The 24350-nt window shown below is 38.2% G+C and overlaps 1 protein-coding gene across 4 annotated transcripts in view; it reads left to right on the forward strand.

Moving 5' to 3' along the window:
• The first annotated feature begins 3518 nt into the window (after window positions 1-3518).
• LOC132138731 (multiple C2 and transmembrane domain-containing protein 1-like) overlaps window positions 3519-24350 on the forward strand; it is a 145588-nt gene continuing 124756 nt past the window's right edge. For all 4 annotated transcript variants that reach the window (XM_059547698.1, XM_059547700.1, XM_059547699.1 and 1 more), the window contains exon 1: window positions 3519-4083. In XM_059547698.1, coding sequence (XP_059403681.1) covers window positions 3571-4083 — 513 coding nt within the window. In that variant the 5' untranslated portion in view covers window positions 3519-3570. The remainder of the gene's footprint in view (window positions 4084-24350) is intronic.

The following is a 24350-nucleotide window of genomic DNA, read 5'->3' on the forward strand; positions in this document are numbered from 1 at the left end:
CCCACCAGAGTGGCGCAGAGGACCACCACAGCCGTGCGGTCGAGACTGAAGCCCACAGGACCACCACAGCCGTGCGGTCGTGACAGAAGCCCACCAGGGCGGCGCAGAGGACCACCACAGCCTTGCGGTAGAGACAGAAGCCCACCAAGGCGGCGCAGAGGACCACCACAGCCATGCGGTCGAGACAGAAGCCCATCAGGGCGTCGCAGAGGACCTCCACATCCATGCGGTCGAGACAGAAGCCCACCAGGGCGGCGCAGAGGACCACCACAGCCGTGCGTTCGAGACAGAAGCCTCCGTGCGGTCGAGACAGAAGCCCACCAGGGCGGCGCAGAGGACCACCACAGCCGTGCGGTCGAGACTGAAGCCCACAGGACCACCACAGCTGTGCGGTCGAGACAGAAGCCCACCAGGGCGGCGCAGAGTACCACCACAGCCGTGCCGTCGAGACAGAAGCCCACCAGGGCGGCGCAGAGGATCACCACAGCCATGCGGTCTAGACTGAAGCCCACCAGGGCACGGTGCAGAGGACCACCACAGCCGTGAGGTCAAGATAGAAGCCCACCAGGGCGGCGCAGAGACTACCACAGCCGTGCGGTAGACACAGAAGCCCACCAGGGCGGCGCAGATGACCACCACAGCCGTGCGGTCGAGACATGAGCCCACCATGGTGGCGCAGAAGACCACCACAGCCGTGCGATCGAGACAGAAGCCCACCAGGGCTGCGCAGAGGACCACCACAGCCGTGCGGTCGAGACAGAAGCCCACCAGGGCGGCGCAGAGGACCACCACAGCTGTGCGGTAGAGACAGTAGCCCACCAGGGCCGCACAGATGACCACCACAGCCGTGCGGTCGAGACAGGAGCCCACCATGGTGGCGCAGAAGACCACCACAGCCGTGCGGTCGAGACATAAGCCCACCAGGGCGGCGCAGAGGACCACCACAGCCGTGCGGTCAAGACAGAAGCCCACTAGGGCTTCAGGTAAGCCTGAAATAGAGAACATGAATAGGTTAAGGGTGACCTCTGTGGCCCTGATGAGATGGTAGATGGTCTCCATGGCCATGACAGGGCAGGCGGTGAGTTCCTGGATGGCCTCCATGGCCATGACAGGATAGGATGAGCGCTCAGGAAGTTCGGCTGAGACATGACGAGGCTCTGGAAGTTCCGCAGAGACGTGATGAGGCTCTGGTAGTTCAGCAGAGACGTGAAGAGGCTCTGGTAGATCTGTGGTGATTTGACTGGGTTCAGGAAGATCAACTGTGGCTTGACTTCGTTCAGAAAGATCAATGGTGACTTGACTTGACTCAGGAAGATCAACGGTGACTTGACTTGACTCAGGAAGATCAACGGTGACTTGCCTTTGCTCATGAAGATCATTGGTGACTTGACTTGACTCATGAGGTCTAACTGTGGTTGGGCTTGACTCATGAGCGTTAATGGTGACTTGACCTGACTCATGAAGATCATTGGTGACTTAATCTTGCCCATGTCCATAAGATCTGCGCAAACCCACCCACCTCACTCCCCTTTTGACGGAGGGTGATTAGGTTCCGGAACCTCCCCCTCCATTCCTCCATGCTGGCTGGGGAACGGTTACGAAATCCCACACTGCTGGATCTGGGCATGATGGAGTCCTTCTGTTACGAATGTACACACAAACAGAGATCCAATCACAGTATTTAATGGGGAATCCAAAAATCACATCCAAAAACAGGCAAGAGGTCATAACAACAAAATCGGTCCAAAAACAAGAAACATGAAAAAACCACAAGGGACCACGAGAAAATCGGGTGATGGAAAACAAGGACTCCATCAAACAAATAGAAACAGACCGGTTTATATAGACAGGTTAAAACGATGAAAGTGGAGACAGCTGAGTGCAATTAACAGTGATGAAAGGGACAAAGGCTTTGTGGGAAATGTAGTGCCTGCAGTGGGGTGACTATGGGGAAGTGAGACCACAAGCGGACACCCAGGGAATCACAGACCAGACACTGTGACAGAAGCATGATTAAGTATTGAGACAGAACCCAGATATCTCAGACTCCTCATTAATTCTCATGGGCTTTTCTGACCAGAGTACCAGTAATGATTTGTAACACATCTATTATGCAATAGCAGAGGTATTTAGTATTTCCACGCTTCAAAGCTAAGTGGTGATGGTCTCGTTAGGGAAATTATTAAAGTAATGTCCTAACGTGTGCTGTTACTTGCTGTGTGTAAAATCAATTTTATACACATAAACATTTAAAACCTCACAGTTCTTCGTCAAACAGACATGCCTTTACAACAGCTGTTACACCCTTCATAGAATTCAATAATTCAAACGGTAAGATCTTAAAAAGGAAATATGAGTAATATAAATAAATAATATAAATACATAATTCTGATTGATTCTGAATCTGTGATTTTGAGTGGGTTTTATTGTGGGTGGTATTGCCTTGGCTTTGCCTTCACTTTTAAATCGATAGTAATATTTTCAATGTAAATGCAAGTAATTTGAATGGGAAAAGAATATGAAAATGATATTAAACCTATCGAATGATTAACTCTAAAAGTGTCTTTACACAGCCAAGGTAATCTGTGCCTGCTCAAAATTCAGTGTAAAGGCACAATGGCACATAAAGCTAGACTAAATTATGCCTGCTCAGACCCATTCAGCCGCTCATCAATGTTGGGATTGATGTGTAAATGCATTTATACCACATCTGTGCAGCACATAAGACATAAATACCAATTCAGAAACACTTCAGTGCCACATTTGCAGTATAAATTTGCCAATTGTCTTACAATAGGCTACACGTTAACATCATAAAATACAATGCATAATAAGTTAGATGTTAAATGTTTTGAGTAAATTTTTTTTCAAAAGTAAAATTATATTAAAGTTTATGAATGTTTACAGCATGTTGTGATTTTATGTTATTACTGACCATAGTAAACTACTGGAGAGGCATTTTTGCATTTTTAAATCGTGTGTCTTCCCGGTGTGCCACCTGTATTATTATCAGCACGTTTTATAGTAACAAGCAAATTTTAATAGCTCAAATGTCTTATATTAATATTGTAATATAATGACAAACGCAAACCTGTAGAGAGAAAAAAAACTCACCAAATTCCTTATAATCACGGACTTTCGCCAGAAGGAGGAGCATCTTACAATACTGCAATTATGTATTCCTGTACTGGCTATTTCTTAGGTTACTGTCAGGCCATTAAGTCTTTAAAGAGTGAATCAGGTGCAGTCACGTTTATTTCACTGGTAGCCTTTGTTGGTGGCTATTCTTTCGATTTTTTACCGCGTGTTTTCGACCCTAGCTATCTATGTAATTAAATAAAAAAACAATCGGTCTGGCAGGTTCCGTTTAGTTTCCTTCAATGTTAATGGCCATGAAAGACCCTCTGAATAATGTCACTAGTATCACAGATAAAGTGAATGTGTTGTAAGTGCCTGAGTGTCATTTGCGATCAAGAGCACGCGCTCCTGTGCGCTCGCCCACGCGCTTCAGTGTCACTGGCGATCCGCGCGCTGACAGCCTGCTGCCGCTGCTGCTGCTGGACGGGAACTATGGAGGAGAAACCCAGAGATGAGAGCGCCAAAGACCCGCAAACAACGTCCTACCAGAGAAGGATGTGGAGGAATTTCCAAGAGAAGACCAAACCGTTTTTGAGCCCCAAACTGGGGTCCGAACGACGCAGCGGGGATGGTAAAAAAGAAAGCGGGTTGTGGATGTTTAAAAGAAAGAAGAAACAGGTCTTGGACCGAGTCTTCTCGTCCTCGCAGCCCAATCTGAGCTGCTCAACTCCGCCGTCTTTCTTAGGCGATAGGACCCTGTGCGAGCAGCAGGACTCTAGCGCCGGTAAAGGACTCGGGATGTCACCCCTGGCCGTTGCTGATGGAGCATCAGTCAGTAAACCGGAGATTTCCGTATCCGCGCATGGGAGCCCCAAGCTGCTGGTGTCTCATTTGGTGATATCCCAGCAGAAGAGCTCGTCCTTGGGCTCGACGTGCTTCGAAAAGCTGGTGGTGGATTCGGCAGCATCCAGTCAGGATGAGCTGGCTAAAAGCGCCAGTGACCTGGTAAGTGTGAAAGTGATTTTAAAACACAAAATAACCAGAAAGTGACCTTTTTTATTTTTATTTTTTTTCATCCTGAGAAATGAATAGACTTCACGTTCCATCCATTATCTGGTCATCTCCCATGTGGGGTGTTCTGAAAGCAGTTGAGATTGAATATGTTGACTGATCTGTCATTGTGTGGTGCTGCCGATTTCCTCCTAGTGTACTCATAAGTGTTATAGAGAGACTACGAGGTTTAATAACTTTATTTATAACATCTCACAATTGTCACATTCTGTGGCCCCAAATAGTATTTGGCTCAAGTCACACTTCTGTGCCACTGCATTGAGATGACAGAAGACTTTTACTTAGAACTAACTTCACTTTCCACATTTATGCAGTGCAAATACTTTTAACTAATTATTGTTAATGTGTTTTTTGATTGATGTATGTAGCAGTGGTGTAAATGTAATTAGTTGCAGTACTTGAGTGTCTTTTTGAGTATTCTTTGTTTTGCAGAGTATCAAAGGTAATCGCAACTTAATTTAACTCTCTACTTCAGTACATTTTTTTTAACAATTATCTCTTTACTCCACTACATTTGTAATGAGTGTTGCAATTACTTATTACATTTTGCACAGCACCTAACTTTTTCTGCAGCAGTTTATTTCTTCTAAAAGAGAAGCAATATTGCCATGTACAAGGCATTAAAGGTCCTATATCTTGTGTGTTTTGCCCTTACTCACTGAAACTTGTCTTCTTATGTGAATGTGAGTGCTAGCAGGTAGAATCACTGGTGCTTTGTATATGATATAAGGACATTACTACAGCAATTAGGCTGAAACCAGCACTTCTAATGTAAGAAGGCTTTGACTTTTCAATTTTACTTAAGTCTGACAATGAAACGGTGTCCAAATATGTACTGTGATCCTAATTTTGAACAGTATATTTATTAACAAACTTATGTTTTTGTGAATTTTTTTGCTTTAAAAGTCCGTTTGTGCTGCCTTTCTTTAAATAATTGTTTTAAAAAATTTTTTAAGCGTGACTTAATTATCTCAAACATTTTTTGTGGGTACCCTGTAAGTTTATGTGTTTAACATTTAACAATACACTAAAGCAAACATGAGTTTAAAATGCAGTTTGGACATTATCTGTCATCATGATTTTCATTGTCTCAAGAGCCGTTGACTGGTTACGTTGTTAACATGTAGCATTGTTTGTGGTTATTACACTTGTGAAACAAACATCCCAGACGTTTGCAATGACTGGTCTGCAATGTCTGCAATTACAAATCTGCCTTTATCAAGTTATTATATGCAACAAAAGTAAACTTCTGAATACTTCTCATCTGCAATCTTAGGTGTAACTAGCAAAACTATTTTAAACTAAAAAGTTTTGACTGAAAACTACTGTTTCACATTGAAGGCATTATTCCCTTTGTTTAAAATATTAATTCAAAAGATTAAATCAACAGTTACACATTTTTTCTAAAGTTTATTACAATTTTATCTATTGTTTTTTTCAGACAATGGATATGCAAGAGAAAACAATACTCCATTTCACAAATTCCTTTATCAACAGTACTATTTCAAATTTTCAGCCTTGACCTTGTCCCAAATAAGAACCAGTTTTATTTAGTCTATAAATTCATAATTTTGTGAACCTTCTGACATCATCATTGGCCTTTCAGTGAATCCCATCTTTTTACTATTAATTTTGTGAATGCGATTGGTCATGTTGAAAATGAATAGATAGCAAGATCAATGGTTAAATATTTAGAAGGTAGAAGCTTAGAAGTTTGTTGAGATTAGCTGATGTAAGTAATGCTGCAGACAGAGAAAAAAAAATACAGGTGCTGGTCATATAATTAGAATATCATCAAAAAGTTGATTTATTTCCCTAATTCCATTCAAAAAAATTAAACTTGTATATCGTATTTTCCGGACTATAAGTCGTACTTTTTTTCATAGTTTGGCTGGTCCTCCGACTTATAGTCAGGTGCGACTTATTTATCAAAATTAATTTGACATGAACCAAGAGAAATGAACTAAGAGACATGAACCAAGAGAAAACATTACCGTCTACAGCCGCGAGAGGGCGCTCTATGCTGCTCACTGCTCCTGTAATCTACACTGAGCAGCATAGAGCGCCCTCTGGCGGCTGTAGACGGTAATGTTTTCTCTTGCTAATAAATAAATGCGACTTATACTCAGGTGCGACTTATAGTCTGAAATATACGGTATTATATTCATTCATTACACAAAGACTGATATATTTCAAATGTTTATTTCTTTTAATTTTGATGATTATAACTGTCAACTAAGGAAAATCCCAAATTCAGTATCTCAGAAAATTAGAATATTACTTAAGACCAATACAAAGAAAGGATTTTTAGAAATCTTGGCCGACTGAAAAGTATGAACATGAAAAGTATGAGCATGTACAGCACTCAATACTTATTTGGGGCTCCTTTGGCCTGAATTACTGCAGCAATGCGGTGTGGCATGGAGTCGATCAGTCTGTGGCACTCTTCAGGTGTTATGAGGTCCCAGGTTGCTCTGATAGTGGCCTTCAGCTCTTCTGGATTGTTGGGTCTGGCATATCGCATCTTCCTCTTCACAATACCCCATAGATTGTATATGTGGTTAAGGTCAGGCAAGTTTGCTGGCCACTTAAGAACAGGGATACCATGGTCCTTAAACCAGGCACTGGTAGCTTTGGCACTGTATGCAGGTGCCAAGTCCTGTTGGAAAATGAAATCTGCATCTCCATAAAGTTGGTCAGCAGCAGGAAGCATGAAGTGCTCTAAAACTTCCTGGTATACGGCTGTGTTGACCTTGGACCTCAGAAAACACAGTGGACCAACACCAGCAGATGACATGGCACCCAAAACCATCACTGACTGTGGAAACTTTAAACTGGACCTCAAGCAACGTGGATTGTGTGCCTCTCCTCTCTTCCTCCAGACTCTGGGACCCTGATTTCCAAAAGAAATGCAAAATTTACTTCCAACAGAGAACATAACTTTGGTCCCCTCAGCAGCAGTCCAGTCCTTTTTGTCTTTAGCTGCTTCTGACGCTGTCTGTTGTTCGAGAGTGGCTTGACACAAGGAATGCAACAGCTGAAACCCATGTCTTGCTTACATCTGTGTGTAGTGGTTCTTGAAGCACTGACTCCAGCTGCAGTCCACTCTTTGTGAATCTCCCCCACATTTTTGAATGGGTTTTGTTTCACAATCCTCTCCACGGTGCGGTTATCCCTATTGCTTGTACACTTTTTTCTACCACATCTTTTCCTTCCCTTTGCCTCTCTATTAATGAGCTTGGACACAGAGCTCTGTGAACAGCCAGCCTCTTTTGCAATGACCTTTTGTGTCTTGCCCTACTTGTGCAAGGTGTAAATGGTCATCTTTTGGACAACTGTCAAGTCATCAGTCTTCCCCATGATTGTGTAGCCTACAGAACTAGACTGAGAGACCATTTAAATGCTTTGGAGGTGTTTTGAGTTAATTAGCTGATTAGGGTGTCTTCAATATTGAACCTTTTTACAATATTCAAATTTCTGAGATACTGAATTTGGGATTTTCCTTAGTTGTCAGTTATAATCATCAAAATGTAAAGAAATAAACATTTGAAATATATCAGTTTGTGTGTAATGAATATATATAATATACAAATTTCACTTTTTGAATGGAATTAGTGAAATAAACTTTTTGATGATATTCAAATTATATGACCAACACCTGTATATTCTTGTGCTTAACTATTTCAGGGTTATACAATTTTTTTCTAGTAATAGTTCATTAAAAATAATACAAATAAATAATAATAATAATAGCTGAAAATGTTCTCACCCTCAGGCCATTCAATGTTTCTTTATCAGAACAGATTTGGAGAAATTACTTCACTTGCTCACCAGTGGATCCTCTGCAGTGAATGGGTGCCATCAGAATGAGAGTCCAAATAGCTAACTGAAAGCATCACAATAATCCACATGTAATCCACATGACTCCAGTCTATTAGTTAACCTCTTGTGAAGTGAAAAGCTGTACATGTCCATTTTTTGGTGACGCATTTCTTAAACAAGAAAAGCCATGTCTATTTGAATCAGGGCTGCTCAACAACAGAATAACTACCTTCTTCAGGCTCAGGGGGATGTGTGTGTATATATATATATATATATATATATATATATATATATATATAAATATATAAATATATCAGTCTGTGTGTAATGAATGAATATAATATACAAGTTTCATTTTTTTAATTGAATTAGTGAAATCAACTTTTTGATGATATTCTAATTATATGACCAGCACCTGTATGTATATATATATATATATATATATATGTATATACCATATTTTCCGGACTATAAGTCGCACTTTTTTCATAGTTTGGCTGGTCCTGCGACTTATAGTCAGGTGCGACTTATTTATCAAAATTAATTTGACATGAACCAAGAGAAATGAACCAATAGAAAACATTACTGTCTACAGCCGCGAGAGGGCGCTCTATGTCTTCAGCGTAGACTACAGGAGCACTGAGCAGCACAGAGCACCCTCTCGCGGCTGTAGACGGTAATGTTTTCTCTTGGTGCTTGGTTCTAAATAAATGCGATTTATAGTCCAGTGCGATTTATATATGCTTTTTAATCTCGTCATGACGTATTTTTGGACTGGTTTTGTTGCTAAAAAGCTCATTTTTTTTAGTGACATCTGTCCATAGAAGCCAGTCCCATTTGAAGTTCCAGTTGTATCTGACAACAGAATATGCTGGGGATTATTTTTGGATGAGAGCATTTTCTTTTCTTAATTTTTAAAAAAAATTAAAACCCTCCCAAACAACATGTGGTGTAGGTTCTTTTTTTATTTAAGCACTATGATTAACACTTCCTCACTCAGTCAGCTTATTTGTTTAAAGATGTTTGAGTCATATTTCCTGACACATACAATGGTAAACCACAATAGGTGTTGTGCTTTTCTGTGACTGGATCACTTTGATCACTAATGTGAATACTCCATACCCCCACAGTTTTCTGTGAACAACCCCCCCAGGGGAACACAGGAAATGATCTGAAATGTGTAAACCACATAACATCAGAAATACATTTTCTCACAGGCCACATAACTTAATTATTAAGTATTTTTCTGCCTGGAGCAGAAATGCCGCTGTAATATCCTAATGCCCTGCACAAATGAGATAGACACACAAGCCAGGATGACTCAGTGCTTTTTCTAGATCTATTGAATGTGTAGGGTTGTTATCTAATATGTAGGTTTCTTGTGATGAGATTGAGGATATAGATAACATTAAAACAAGACACTGGCAGTAAAACAAGGTTTGTCTTCCTCGTGATCAATTCTCCTTCAATTCAAGTTCTTTGTTTCTATGATGTTTGATTTTTTTTTTATGAATATAGTGCCCAATATACAATATACCCAATATACCAAACTTGACTTCTGCTTATTTTAACAAAGGAGTCAAGTGGTAACATGATCTTAATAGCCCCTGCTGGTTGATGCCTTGTAGCAACATCGTGTGGCAGGCATTTTTCTCTTTTTTGAAAAGGTGTAAAGGGTGTGAAGTGTGTGACTTATGGCCAAGTATGGTGTCCCATACTCAAAATTTGTGCTCTGCATTTATCCCAAGCGCACACTCACAGTAGTGAACACACACCCAGCAGTAGGCAGCCATATTGCTGCGGTGACTGGGGAGCAGTTTGTGGTATTGAGGGTGGAAGAGTGTGCTGGTTATTTACTCCCCTCACCGAAAACTGGGCCTGAGATTTGAACCTGCAACCTTCAGGTTGCAAGTCTGACTCCCTAAACATTAGGCCACGACTGCCCCATTTACAGCCATTCATATTGTATATGTGGAATGTAATGCCTTTATTGTATTATGTGGAATGTGTATGATAGTATACAGGTAATTATAGAAGTTCTACTAGTGCCTGATTCTTTTGGATGCTCTTAAAAGTGTCAAATGGACTTGATGTCAGGACTCTTGAAGTCAGGATACACTCCAAGAAAACTGAAGAAATATGGCCCAATATACTGTTAATATAAGGGAATTTTTCCATTTTGATTGTTTGTCAACAGGTGTTTTACCTGTATTTTGAATAGTGCATTGCATTGGGCAGTGTTGGGGAGTAACTAGTTACATGTAACGGCGTTACGCAATTTAATTACAAAATTATTGTAACTGTAATTAGTTACAGTTACTAAGAAAAAATGAGTAATTATATTACAGTTACTTATGAATTTTTTACGATTACAAAGGGGATTACATTTGAATATTTACACACATCCACATACAGATTTAACTGATTTCTTTCCCAAATTGCACTGACTATTCTGAGACATACCGCCCTAATAATTTCCGGGATGCGGAAATACAGTCTGGTTCGTAGAATCCAGTCATAAAAACAAAATGCCTAACACGGACGGAATATGCCACATTTTGGATGACTAAATCAAAAGTAGGTCAGTACACTTGAATCAAAACATGACATCGACTAGTGTCTGTGAATATAAAGCCCCAAAAATGCAATATATGACTTGCACATTCTGCCTGTCTGTGGAAATCAGACGCGGACTGGACACCGGGAGAACCGGGACAATTCCCGGTGGCCTGGCAGCCGATTTTGCCCCACTTTTTAATATCATTATTGTATAATTGCCTGCCGAATGTACTAAAGTGATCATTTGCGAATCCGCCATTTGATAATTAAATCTCTAATAAGTCATGAAGTGTTAGCCAAACGGTTTGGATCAGACTCAGAGTAATAAATGCGAGAGAGAGAGAGAGAGAGAGAGAGAGAGAGAGAGAGAGAGAGAGAGAGAGAGAGAGAGAATAGAGTGGACTGCTGGAGCCAGGGGCGGAGTGGCAATCGGGACGATCGGGACCGGCCAGCTGGTTGATGAATTTTCATGATAAATTTCATTATAATTTCATTAGAAATTATTCATAACGACCGTGAGAGTGGCCGGAGCGGGAGCGCGGCGGCCCGCACTGTATTTCTCAGTCATAGAGACAGAACTATTTGCACTGTATTTATCAGTGGGAATATATTCATACAATACTACAACCTAGAAATAATTTGCAGGTCTCAGCAGCACGAATTATGTGCCCAGCTACATCTGATTCAAATATTATGCTAATTAACAGTGAGTGTATTTTCAGACATTACAGTGCTTCACTCGCACTGACTCTTATTCTGCCTGAAAGAATGAAAAGACCGAGCTGAAGGTGGAGCGATTCGACCAATCAGATGAAAGCAGCGTTTCAGCTCCGCCCACAAGTGCGAATGAAATATTGAAGCCATAAACCGAAATGATCAAAACGTACACGGACCAACTGTCTTGTCCATGTTCTCTCACTTGAATCCTTTTCTTGAGATTTGAGTCTCTGACCTTCTGCAAGCCCCGCCTTGGTCACGCAGTGATTGACATGGTGGGAGAGGGCGGACACGTGATCGGCTCGGAATGCATTTTCAATGTGCACATTGAATTTTGCTACATTCATTGCGGGACATTGGCAAATGAAAATTATGTAATTTAATTTTAATTTTAATTTTGCACCAAACGTTGCACAAATGTATTGGAAAATGTAAATGTAAATACAGAAATGCATTGTCATTCTACATATTGCATTGTCATTTTGCATATTACATCCAAAATTGAATATTGCTACCCATATGCTTCCATATGAGAACGATTCGTTCACCTAAAATATTCGTTCACGAACGAACCATCACTAGTGTAATTCCCTATAGCCTATATTAAATATTTGGAATATTTTCATATTTTATTGGGTTCTTTGATAAGGTTACAATACGTCTAAGTAGCAACGTAACTTCCACGATGTCCCCGATGCGCGGGGCGGGTCGGGGCAGGTAAAGAAATTTTACTTTATTTGCGGGGCGGGTTGGGGCGGGCCAAATAATTTCAGAAAAGCGGGACCCGCGGGTTGGAAAGTAAAATCTGTGTCCTATTCACTGAGAGAGACTAGCATTCTAATGCTGTAATTTTGCATTATTCACAATGCATAATAGTTCATAATATTAGTATGGAATTAAATGTAATAGTAGCATATGTAATTAAATCAAATTTCAATAAATACAAATATTGTAAAAAATCACACATTATTTCTTATTTGTCACATGTAGTAGACCATTTTTGTGCTCTGGGTAATAGGAGAAACTGCCACCAGGCTACCACCACAAGTATATTAAAAACCTGTGGGAAGCACTGTAGCTCATAGCTCATCTGTCTTTCATTTGTGTGTGTGTGTGTTTGTAAGAGAAAGAGAGAAAAATGGCAAAATACTTGTGGGTGGTTCAAGTTCACAAGTGGGTCAATTCTGTGCTCATATTAATGTGTATTTGTCTTTATGATCTGTTACAAACCATGTTATTATTTTTGTGTTGATGCTAATTTACATATTGGCATAAATCAGTGCATACCAGATGACCCCTGTTCCCTTCAAGACATCAAAGTATGCTAACAGAGTTCTGTCACAGAGAGTATTTCTCTTATACTATGCCAGTAGTTAAATATTTGCATGTTTCCAGTCAAATCAGAAATGTACAATAACAAATGTAAAAACAATAATATATTGATTATATTGCTTAAAGCTTTTTCAAAATCTATTGGGGACAAAACTGTTGGCAAATGTGACCGGGACATGTCCCATCAACCACCAGTAAATTAGATTATAAATGGGTTATAGATTATAAATAGATTATAAAATGAAAAAAGACATTTCCCTATACAATGAAATTCTTACTTTGCTTTCCACTCTGAATGCTGCTAATAGAAAAACACCTAAGAATAAAGTATTGATAAATATGAAGAAACAAATACACAAAATAAAAATATACAGTCTGTTTGTAAATGTGTGAAGTCTGTGAAAAGTTGCATGTATGAATGTATAAACTGCAGCTTGGAATGTGGTGATGTCAAGGTCAATTAGCATTCGGCCCATTTAACATTCTGATGGCTGCTAGAAAGAAACTGTTCTTCAGTCTGGACATCCCACAATTTACACTCCTGTATGTCTTTCCTAAGGGCAGGATCGTGAACAGTTTGTGTTTGGGGGTGGGTGGAGTCTTTAAAGGGGTCATAAAAGGAGAAATCATAATTTGCTTGATCTTTTGACATATAAGAGGTCATTGTACTATAAAAAATATCCTGTATGTTTCAGAACTCAAAACTTTCTTGTTAGTCTTAAATCAGCTTATACTGAAGCCAGTCTGCCAAAACAACAGCTTGTGGAATGTGCAAGACCTTGCGAACCCTGCCTCCACAGAAGAAGATCAACGCCTACTTCGACATCACTGCCTGTTTAGCCCTGCCCACTGATTCACGCATGTAGTGTACATAACAAGAGAGGAAAAAATGCAGGTCTACACATAAACCAAATCATAAAGATGGATCCGAAGACAACAAGACACTGTGCAGTGCAAGTTGCAGAAAAAACACCATATCTGTTTTAAATGCAGAACTGTTGTCAATGAAAAGCATCCTAGTATAGGTATCCTTGTTTTATAGGTTTGAGAGGGTTATGTGAAGAGCTGCATAGATGGTGTCCTGTTTGTGGAGTAGATATGCTGTAAAGGGTCCAGTGTTTCTGGTATGCTGCTCTAAATGTGGGCCAGAACTACTTTCTCAAAACACTTCATAAAGGTTGGAGTGAATGCAACTGGTCTGTAGTCATTCAGATGGGTCACTGTGCTCTTTTTGGGAAATGAGATAATTTCACATTCTTGTTGTCTTTATTGTCATTTTCTCACAAACTGTCCCAACTCAAACATTCAGATAAAATATTTTTATTAAAAAAGGCTGGAAGAGTTGATAGAAGCTTAATAGTAGTGTTGTTTAAGTCATGTGACTGTGATGTAGTTTGTTTATAGGTTTTGTTTAAATTTCTTTTTCTAAATGTTGTACAAACATACTCGTCTTTGCGCCAATAATAAAACTTACTACCAAATTATATGTAATATTTAATTATTATTAATATTTAACCTATACTGGAAAGATTCCAACAATGTCTCCCAAATTCTCGGCAAAAGCCTCAAAATTTTTTTCCAGAACATTATGCATAATGGGATACACTTAGCCTCAAATAGTGCTCCGGAGCGGTATTCAAGATAACGTGGCTTAAGTGGGGAATAGTTATCCTTCAGCTGTTGGTTTCCTTTGACTTGCAGTGCTTTTCCTCCTATACTGTGGAAGTCGATGGGGACCAACAACTGATGGTGAACTATCCACCTGCTATCCACTGCCCTTTGGCATTTAAAACCTGGGACAGTTTGGTTTACTTACATCTTGATCCGTGCTCATGCTCTCAAGTGGCCAAGACCGCAAGTGCAGGCAATTGGACAGGCCCTCAATTTTATTACCCCCGTGGACCGCACCATGTTGAGAACACATGACCAGCTATGTCATATACTTGACACAGTTTAGTATTAATAATGGCACTATTTGAAACAAACATATTATTTTTAGCCAGTCGTCAAACATAAACCAACATAAATATAAACCAACAGTTTTGCTATCAAACGACATAAGTTAATGAACAAACTTCATGCATCCACACCAACAGGTGTCAGTATAAAGTCCAAGACTATTGAAGCTAATAGGATGAATAATATACAGCTAAATGCAAGCCATTAGGGTCTAATCTCAGCCTCAGACATCACGCTCACGGACCGTTGGCTGAACGTCTGATGCATATAGCACACAAAAGTGAAAACACTTCAGGATCATACAGGATTTCCGGGAGACGTGTGTGTTGCGTTCTTTAATGTTCTGTCTGGAAAAAAAGATGCCATGCCACCAAACCCACATGAAAGAAGAAAGCCGTCGTGTTTACAACTGTGACGACGAATGCTTATCAGGATCAACTAAACGCTGGATTCTCAAAAGTATATAAAATATTTTAAGTTTGCGGGACAATTCCTGTCTGTATTTGTAGCGACATTTCCACGCCCCAAAATGTGCTGCAGAACGAAACGAACTGTGATTGGTTGTTTGACATGTCAGGGGCGGGCCTTTGCCAAAGAAAGCTGCCTTGGATTCCAGACCTTCAGCCGTCAGTCTGGCTACGTAAGACTAATTAAGCTTTAATTATGATTTAAAAGGCAGATTTCCAAATGTTATATTCATTTTTTCTCAATGTTAGATTTCCTTGTGTAAAAAACAAGTATTTATTCCTAGGCAATCTTTTTTATTACCGCAATGACTGGGACAGTGGAATCTATTTCCATAACCTTGTCGTCAGACATCACCGTGTTAAACTAAAGGGACAGTCTGTCTTTGGGATTTGGTGCTCGAGGACATACTGCTGATAGATAAATGATTGTCCCACACAGGTTTGACCCTGCTGGCTTTTGGTTACCAGACCAGATCTCACTCACTATAAACACCCCACATCAAAATACATTTTGCGGCACCAACATGTTTGAGAAGACAAAACATAAAGTATGTCGATGACAAACACAGACTCTATCAGTGGAGGTATCCCTAATACCTGCTTTCAGACTGCAGTCTAAAAAGCCAGTAAAGTGATGTTCCACACACAGGTCTCAGATTACACCGTACACCGTACCGTAGTAAAAGTTGTGAAGCAGGATTGTTATAAATGTATAATAATGTATAATGTATATAACTGCTGTTGTAAGGAGTGCTAGACTGTACACATTATTTAACATTATTTAATTACTTTTAATTGAATGTTTTAGGGGCTTTAGTGCATTTATCTTAGCACTGAGTTCATCTGTATACTAATGCAGCATTTCCCAAACTGGGGTTTGTGGTTTGATAAGACTAATTAAGTAAACCATCAAATGGTAAAATTAAACAGTTTTTAAATATATTGTAGCATCAGAAATGTACAATATCAAGTAAACATTTCATATTTTTAATATGATCAGGTTTAGGGTTTTGTGAGAGCTGAGCAGTATAAATGTGTATGTTATGTAATGTTGCTTCAGCAACCGCTCAGGAAACTTGCTTTGGAGCTCGTCTTCAAAATCCAAATCTCTGTCATGCACAGTTCAAGCCTGTCAGAATAGGATAGCTAAGTATGACCATTCACTCAGCTGTCATGATGCCGTATCACATCCGGGGAGTTTGTATAACATTACTGTGTCGGGGACCATCTACGTTTGTTTTCCTGTCTAATGCAGTTCTAGTTTCATCATGAGTTTAGGACTGGAGCAGAAAGAAGCTCTGTGTGAATAGATCTAGCTCCACCTTCTGCCATACACATTGAACTGCAGCTTTTTTGTTTTTTTTTGCTTTTGGGAATTCCTTGTCTAATGTTATTCCAGAGCCTTTCACATGACTGTCACAGTAACATCAGAATAAATCCCAGCCAGAAATGCACAATGCTGTTAAACTTGTTGATATAGGCTTATATGTGAGTGTTTTCATGTAAATTATTGATTGGATGTCTGAAAAATGTATTTGTAGGCTCATTGATTAAACATGACACAAGAAATAAGCCAGGGCTTTTCCACAAAATTAAAAGGTATAGTTCACCCTATGAATACAATTTCTGTAATTCACAATCACGTCTTTCCAGACCTTATTATATGCAGTTGTTGTTATATGATGTTGAAGACAAAAGGAGATTTTTTTCCATATAATGAAAGTGAATGATCAAATGACAAAAACAGCATGATATGGTATGTAACAAAAGTGGTCATCATGCACTGTATTGCAAGTCGTCCCAGATGATGTCAGACAGACTGATGTGGTCAAGTTGCATGTTCTGTTCAATTTTTCTCTCTCGTTCTTGTAGTAAAGCGGTGCATTTTGACTGCAGGATGCTAATCTGTGTTTTGTACCAGAAGATCTAACTTCCTCTTCTTCTAAATTCTCCATCTGGACTTCTTCCACAGTTTTCCAAGAGCCTGGTTTCTCATTTAGAGCTGAAAATTGTCTCTTACTCTATAGGCTGCCAGCTGGTTGTGCGTGCAAACACCATCTTAACCAAGGACACGTGTGCTAATACAAAGTGCTGACAGCATGCAGAGCAAACTATTTTTAACCCACAACCTTACGCTGAACAGTCGGAAGTTCAAAATCTTTAGAAAATTTCTAATCATTGGTTGGTTCATGCATTTTTTTCATTAGTTTATTGTTAATTATAATATGACTTTTCAGCGAGTGTCTCACGTTTTGTTAAAAAATGAAATATTGCTCTGCATATTTAAATCAATTATTAAGGGACAAAAGGAAAAGTACAAAGTAGACGCAGATCTTTTGGTTTCTATATTGTCTTATTTTGACCAGAGAGAGCTGGGAAAAGCAGAAACAATTTTTATTTTCCACTGAAGACTCAGAGAGTCTGCACTGTTGTTTATGTGTATGTGTTTGCCTTAATTCAAATAGAGTTTGTAGAGTTTGGACAGAAAGTGAGAGTGAGGGGTCGGCATTGGAAAGGACCAAAAGCCAGGATTCAAACTAACAGGATGGGTCACTAATAGCATAACCGCACTGAGCGTCGGCGATATGGCAAAAATATCATATTACGATTTATGATTTTACCTCAATTCTTTATTCTGTTGGCTTTACTATTTTCCAAGTTGTTGGAGCAGTACATCCAAACGAATTCCCCTATTTTAAAAACAATGCCTTAGAAGGTAACAAAGTATATAAAAAAGTGAGACATATATGCAAAATAAAAATCTTTGCCATTATTTTATTGTTATATTTATTAAATACTATGATATGTTTTTCAAAAGTAGATAACATTTTAATCTTCCACAATAAAAAATTGTGATATCGTACACCACTAGTGTCAGCGCACCTCCCATGAAGTTAGTTCTGAGGTCTGAATAATGTAATGTACTGTATTCTGTAAAAAAATATTATAAAAACATTTTTATTTCCATCCAGCTTGTCTAAATCATTTAAGTTCAGTAGTCCTTGGACTGCAGCCTTTTATTTTTTTGAACAATAATTTTGTGCTGGACACGAGGCTGGGCTTTAAAAGGGAACAGATCAAGAGATCAACCTGTAATCTGAAATGTCTCTGAGCAGAGATGAAGCCTTACTGCAGTAGTGTGTGTGTGTGTGTGTGTGTTTGAGGGTTAGAAATCACACAACTTTTCACTGTTGACTGACATATTTATTACTTTCTTGAGCACCTGAAAATAGCTTTTTCTTCCTCTTTTGGCTCTCTTTTTCTCTTTCTCTTTACAAAATATGCACTACTCCTTAAAGGTTTGCGGTTGTGATGACAAAGCTGAATTTTCAGCTTTAATCTGAATCTTTTAATCAGATTGTGTAGACAGATAACTGATATTTTGATCCGATATATACTGTATATGTCTGGTGTAAAAATTTCAATTAATGTCAAAATGAAAGCCTATCACCACGGATGACCAGGAATTATCAGTATAACTGGGAAGGGGGGTGCTTGTCATCATAAATAAATTATATTGGGTGTTTCACAACTTCAGTGTACTGGATTGTGATTTATTGTAACTTCAGCAATGTCTGCTGCTGCCTTTCCTTTGAGAGACAACTGATGCATGATCACTGAAGCAGCTCCAGTTAGCATGTGCTTTCTGTGTGAGAGAAAGTGAAAAACTTTCAGTGCCCTCAGCCTTCCACATTGATTGGCCGGACTCATGCAATTAATTATACTTTAGGAATAGTATTGTAGTTATATTAGGAATAGCAAGTGGCTAACTTTGGTTATCAAGTCCCCAACCCCTGGAAAAGAACACCACAAATGTTCTAAAGCTACTAATTGTTGGTTCCACTAGATGGCAACAGTTGGGAGATTGCTATGAACAACCTCTTAAAGAAAAAGATAACAATAATTTTTATTTGGCTGTGTCTGAAATCACATGCTGTCTGAGTAGGGCTGTGCAAAAAATAAAACAACAACCCCATAATTATCATGATATAATTATCACAAATATGGTTATGGTTTTAATTGATGAAACCATAACAGGAGTTCATTATAACGATTATGCATCATTTGCATCATTTCACTGTCATTCACAAATCATCTCCTGTGGCCTCAGGGGATATTTAAGTGTTTGTTGGATGTGCGCGTCAGAATCTTGCAGAAAGTAATAGCTAATCCTGGTACTGTAGGTTTTGTCTACTGTTTTATGAATACTGTGAAATCAGACATACTCTTTTCACATAGGTGTTTTTTGGAGAAGGGTCTGGCTGCAGACTTGCACTTGCACTCTCAGAAACTTGTGCTTCCACTTGTGACATCACTTGTCTTTATTTTTTTATTTTGTTCTATTTATTGATAACTTTTGGTTTGAAACTCTCAACATATTATAACAGTAGCCAGGTGGTGAAGACAAGAAAAAAGAAACTAAATTACAATGTCACTTGTAATCGCCACTTGCACTCTCCGCTACCTGTGATGTCACTTGCAATCGACACAAATCGTGCGTGTTGCCATTGGAGACAAGACGCTGTGGTGGTGATTAAATGATTAAAACTAAATTAGTAGGCCTACTACTATAACGTACAGGGTCCTGCAAGAAAAAGACAAAACTGGCAAATCCTTGGCCACAGAACAGCAGAATATGCTGAATATGAACGCAGTGCACAAAGTCTTTCATTAAGCATTTTCCTGCTGTAGAAAAAACAAACACTTAATATGGCATAATGTATTAAGATACATTAAGTTCAATTAAAAGACCAAATTCGATATATATCAGGGGTCTTCAACTAAAATTGCTTGAGGTTCAGAATGAACCCCTTCTCACCAGCCGAGGTCCAGACAATTTTATACAAAACGTGAATTGATGGCTTTTGCCAGAACAGGGTATCTGTAGGATATTTAAGCTAAAATTTTAATACTTTAATTTTAAGACCTCACCTTAAGACTTCCACAAATAAAATTAAAATGACCATGAAAAGCATGATTTTCACATTGGTCTGAACAAAAACAGACGTGCTTATTGAAAATGCACATTAATTCTCAGCAGGAGGTGCTTTCGGTACAGCAGGAATACAGTGGTGTCCCCGGTGCAGTGCGAGAAAGCTGCGCAGATTTTATTAGAAAACAGTGTTTGACATTTATTTATTTCATAATATCAAAAGGCTTTGCAGTCCAGATGGCAGTCCCTGATATGTTTGTTCTGGGCACTAATTTTACCTTTCTAGGGGAGTCATTAGTGCTTTTCCCAGAGCTTGTACATACACACCAAAAACACACAGGATCTTGCCAGCATGCTTTTTTCATAAACAAATCTGCCATAAAAGTAATTACATTAATTTCTCAATTTCTTGGTCTCAAGTAAATAATCTCATTACCTTTAGTGTGTTTTGAGCCGGAACTTAATGCACTGATGAAGCACTGTTTCAATCAAGTATAATCCATCACTGGTATAAAACTGTGTTTTCAACAAATGTAGTTTAGTGTAAATATCAAATACCTAACTCTATTGGTACAATAGTTGCCTGTTTCCTGTGGAACACGATATTATTTTAAGAATGTTTCAACCATTTTAGTCCACATAATGGACCCCACTCACCTGTATGAACATAAAAAAACATTTTTCAAATGATCTTCTTTTGTGTATCTCAGTAGAAAGAAGGACATACATGTTAGGAACGTCATGAAGGTGAGTAAATGAAGACAGAACACTATTACTATTACTGTAAGACAGAACTATTACTTGAATGTTCCTTTGGTACAATTTATAAAACAACAACAGCATTTGACAGCTGGACAGAGTGGAACAGCTGGACGAGAATGTTTTGAGACATGATTTTAAAAAGTTTAACTAAATTAACTTGATCACACCATCTTAAAGTGGTGCTCATGGTGTGAGATACTATTGAAAACCGTTGACGTAATGAAGCAGCCGTCTAATTCTGCTGCATGTGTACGTGGACAAACATTGAAAAAAAAAACACAGTATGTGAACAGCCCCAAAGTCAACATGATAGTAATAAATTCAACATAATAAACATTATAAATTAAATTGATGAAGCTGAATTGAAATGATTGAAATTAACTGAAATGAAAAAAACTGACTTAAAAGGATAGTTCACCAAAAAAAATCTAAATTCTGTCAACAATTATGTTATCTTAGGACTTTTGTGTCTGTGTGTGTGTGTGTGTGTTTACCATAAATGAATGCATTCTTCCAAATATCTACTTTTTTTTGTCCAGCAGTCATAAAGGTTTGAAAAAACATGTAAGTAAATTATGGCAGATTTTCCTTTTTGGGAGAATTATAACTTTAAAAATTAAACCGTCAGAGATTGTCTATAAAAGATAAAGAAAAAGTTTCGAGTACATATGATTTCATTTTGGTACATTTGATATAATTTTTTATGGAGTAATTTGGCTTAAAATCTGATTTACATCTGTTTAGCCAGACAGTGGCTTCGACAATAGTGCAGACCTGTTCTGAGGAAAATTCTAGAGTCTTTGCTGTAACAGAGACTCTTTAAATACTGGCCTATTATGTGGTCGTGATTGCTGAAAGCGGGAGGGATGCTATGATTAGGCTTGTTTAGGTTGTGTTTCAGTCAGCGGCACAATCATCTCCCCTGTATGACTAATGGAAGTGTGAGGAAACTTCCTGCATGAAGCTGATCATACACTAATAAGGGAATGGAACACTTTTCCTTGAAGGAACTTACCAACTTTACAAAGAGTAAAATGAGACTACTGAGTTATTTTAAATAATTAAGTTATAAAGGAAAGGTAGTTTGTGATTTTGATTGTGGGTTGACTGTGGCATAGTGGTTTAATATTTTGGCTAGTAGTCACTGAAATGTTTGAGGTTCAGTCCCTGTTAAGGATCGTGGGATTGTTTGTACTGTATGTCACTTTTAATTTATCCTAAAAAAGCAGATTGGATTTTTCCTCTTGAAAGCAGTAAACATGGCAAACTTGTGTACTAGCCATGTGCTCTCATTTCCAGCCAAAACACAACAAAGCAGATGGCGTCTGCCATGCTTGCACTCACACTCAGTCTAGTATTCTCCTTTGTGAACAGCACAAGGAAGGAGCCCAGATAGACACAAACAGCATGTGTCTCGTAAGCAATGGCGTCGGTTTGGTTTTAGGATATTTCTAACTCTCAAACTATGCAGATAGACCACTTTCTCACATAAACTGTGAATTTGCCTGTTGCATCATCAGTTTTAGTTGTTTAGAAAGAGTCAAAATGAGAGACTCCTTACAATACCTGTTCAACTTGCACAAAAAAACTGGCATTGTATACTATGATTATTGTTGGTTCTGTGATAAATTGCTTATATTTCTTTATTGTAAGCCACTTTGGATAAAATCATCTGCTGAATGCACAAGTAAATGTGAAAGCTTTAATGTATATATATATGGAAGAATGTTTTTCTGCAACATTTTGCGCATTGATTAAAAATGTAATTTAAAAAAAAATTTTTTTTTACCAAAAAAAGTTGGATGAAAGACAAAGCTTAAAAAATGGCAATGTATGTATAAATCTATATACAACAAAGCCCAAGATCTTCCCATACAACTACAATAATAAAAACAAACAATAAACAAAATAATACACCTAAAATAGGGGAAAAATATCCAAACAATTTTGATTGTATTTCAGGTTCTAATACAGTACTTATTTCAAACAGGATGAAATGAAATGTGAACTAAATTTAAATGCTGTATGTATTCGGTTTGTCTAATCTAAATGTCTAATCTTCAGGCTGCACTATTACCATGTACAGTACTATTATCATTATTATTTTTATTTTTCCTTGTCATCAAGGCTTCATTTATTTGATTAAAAAGTAATACTGTTATAATATAGTAATATTATTATAATTAGAAAAGTTCCTTAAAATACTGAAAAAAAAGTTTTTTCAGTATTCATTTCTTAAAAAAAAAAAAAAAGTATGTTTTTTTTTCTATGTTAGTAATGTATGTTAAGTTGATACTCTCTCTGCACTGCTGTCACGCTTCAAGACTTAACTCATTCACAAGCGCATACTGCTTTACTGCAGTGATTCCATTTAGGGCTGTGTGTACTTTATTTTGATTTTGTGAATACAAGGGTACATCATGAGATAGAAAAGTGAAGCAGTACTATGCAGAATCTGTGCAGTCTAACGTTATTGTAAATTATCTTTTCATTCATGCTGATATTTAAGCAGGAGATGAGAGAATTGCACAGTGATCCTCTCAGGATATTGTTTGCAGGAGTGGAGGTTGCACAGATGACAGATTATACTTATTATTTCTTATGCCCCTTTCATTAGTATAACCTAGAGAGAAGGAGAGTGCAAGCGCAGTCATTTGACTAGTTTCTCATAGCCCACTAAAAACATACATCCTTGCAGTCTGTAGTCAGACACTCTCCTGTTCCTCACCGTAACCCATTTAATCCAGGATGCAGCTAAATTTGTCAAAATTTGTTTCCAGTCTGTAACTTAAGATATTTTTTTAAAACAATTGACACGCTTTGGCATGCTGTCGATTACCATGGAAAATTATTTCAGCTCGTCCATTTGTGTTTCAACAAAAAGTCATGTACTGTAATGCATTTATATTGGGAATATTCTCTCTTTTTTCATCTTTTTCCCGATACTAAGAACACCTTTTGCAAATACCAAAAAAGGGATATATCTATCAGTAAATGAACACACTCTCATGGCAATTCATAACTAAAGCTACATTTTCTAATGTGATTGTGTTACCTTTATCTCATGGAGCAAACTACACTCAGCTATGTTGTTATTGCATAACAGGTTCATCCATCAAGAAAAGTAATCCCATCGCAAAACATGACAACTCAAATTGTTTTTATTATTACTATTTTACTGAATAGTTAATGCTAAATATTACAGTATTTTAACTACAAATATGAGCTTCACAATTGTTTTTTTCCACCTCTTTAGACCACCTTTGTAACTTTTTTATCCCCCTTTGTTTTAAAAATGGAAAGATGTGTAAAGTATTCTGGAGTAATCATCAGAGTAGCACATGCTGTTGATAGAGCTTAATTAAAGCTTTATTTATATAGTACATTTAAATTGCCTTTAAATTGCCACAAAGTGCTTTACAGAAACCTTATTAATGCCATCAAATAAAATACATAAACCGTAAAATCAAAATGAGACACTAAAATAGAACTAAATGAATAAGAAAATAATATGCATAAAATAAGAGTACTATTGAACTAATTGAATATGAAAATAAAGTGCATAAAACAAGGCAGATAGTTTTAACCAGGAATATTCCTATACTGATAGAGACTCAATGCACCATTTTTGTTTTAGCCTCACCAAACCT

The sequence above is a fragment of the Carassius carassius genome, chromosome 4 (genome assembly GCF_963082965.1).
Source record: "Carassius carassius chromosome 4, fCarCar2.1, whole genome shotgun sequence".
NCBI classification, from domain to species: domain Eukaryota; kingdom Metazoa; phylum Chordata; class Actinopteri; order Cypriniformes; family Cyprinidae; genus Carassius; species Carassius carassius.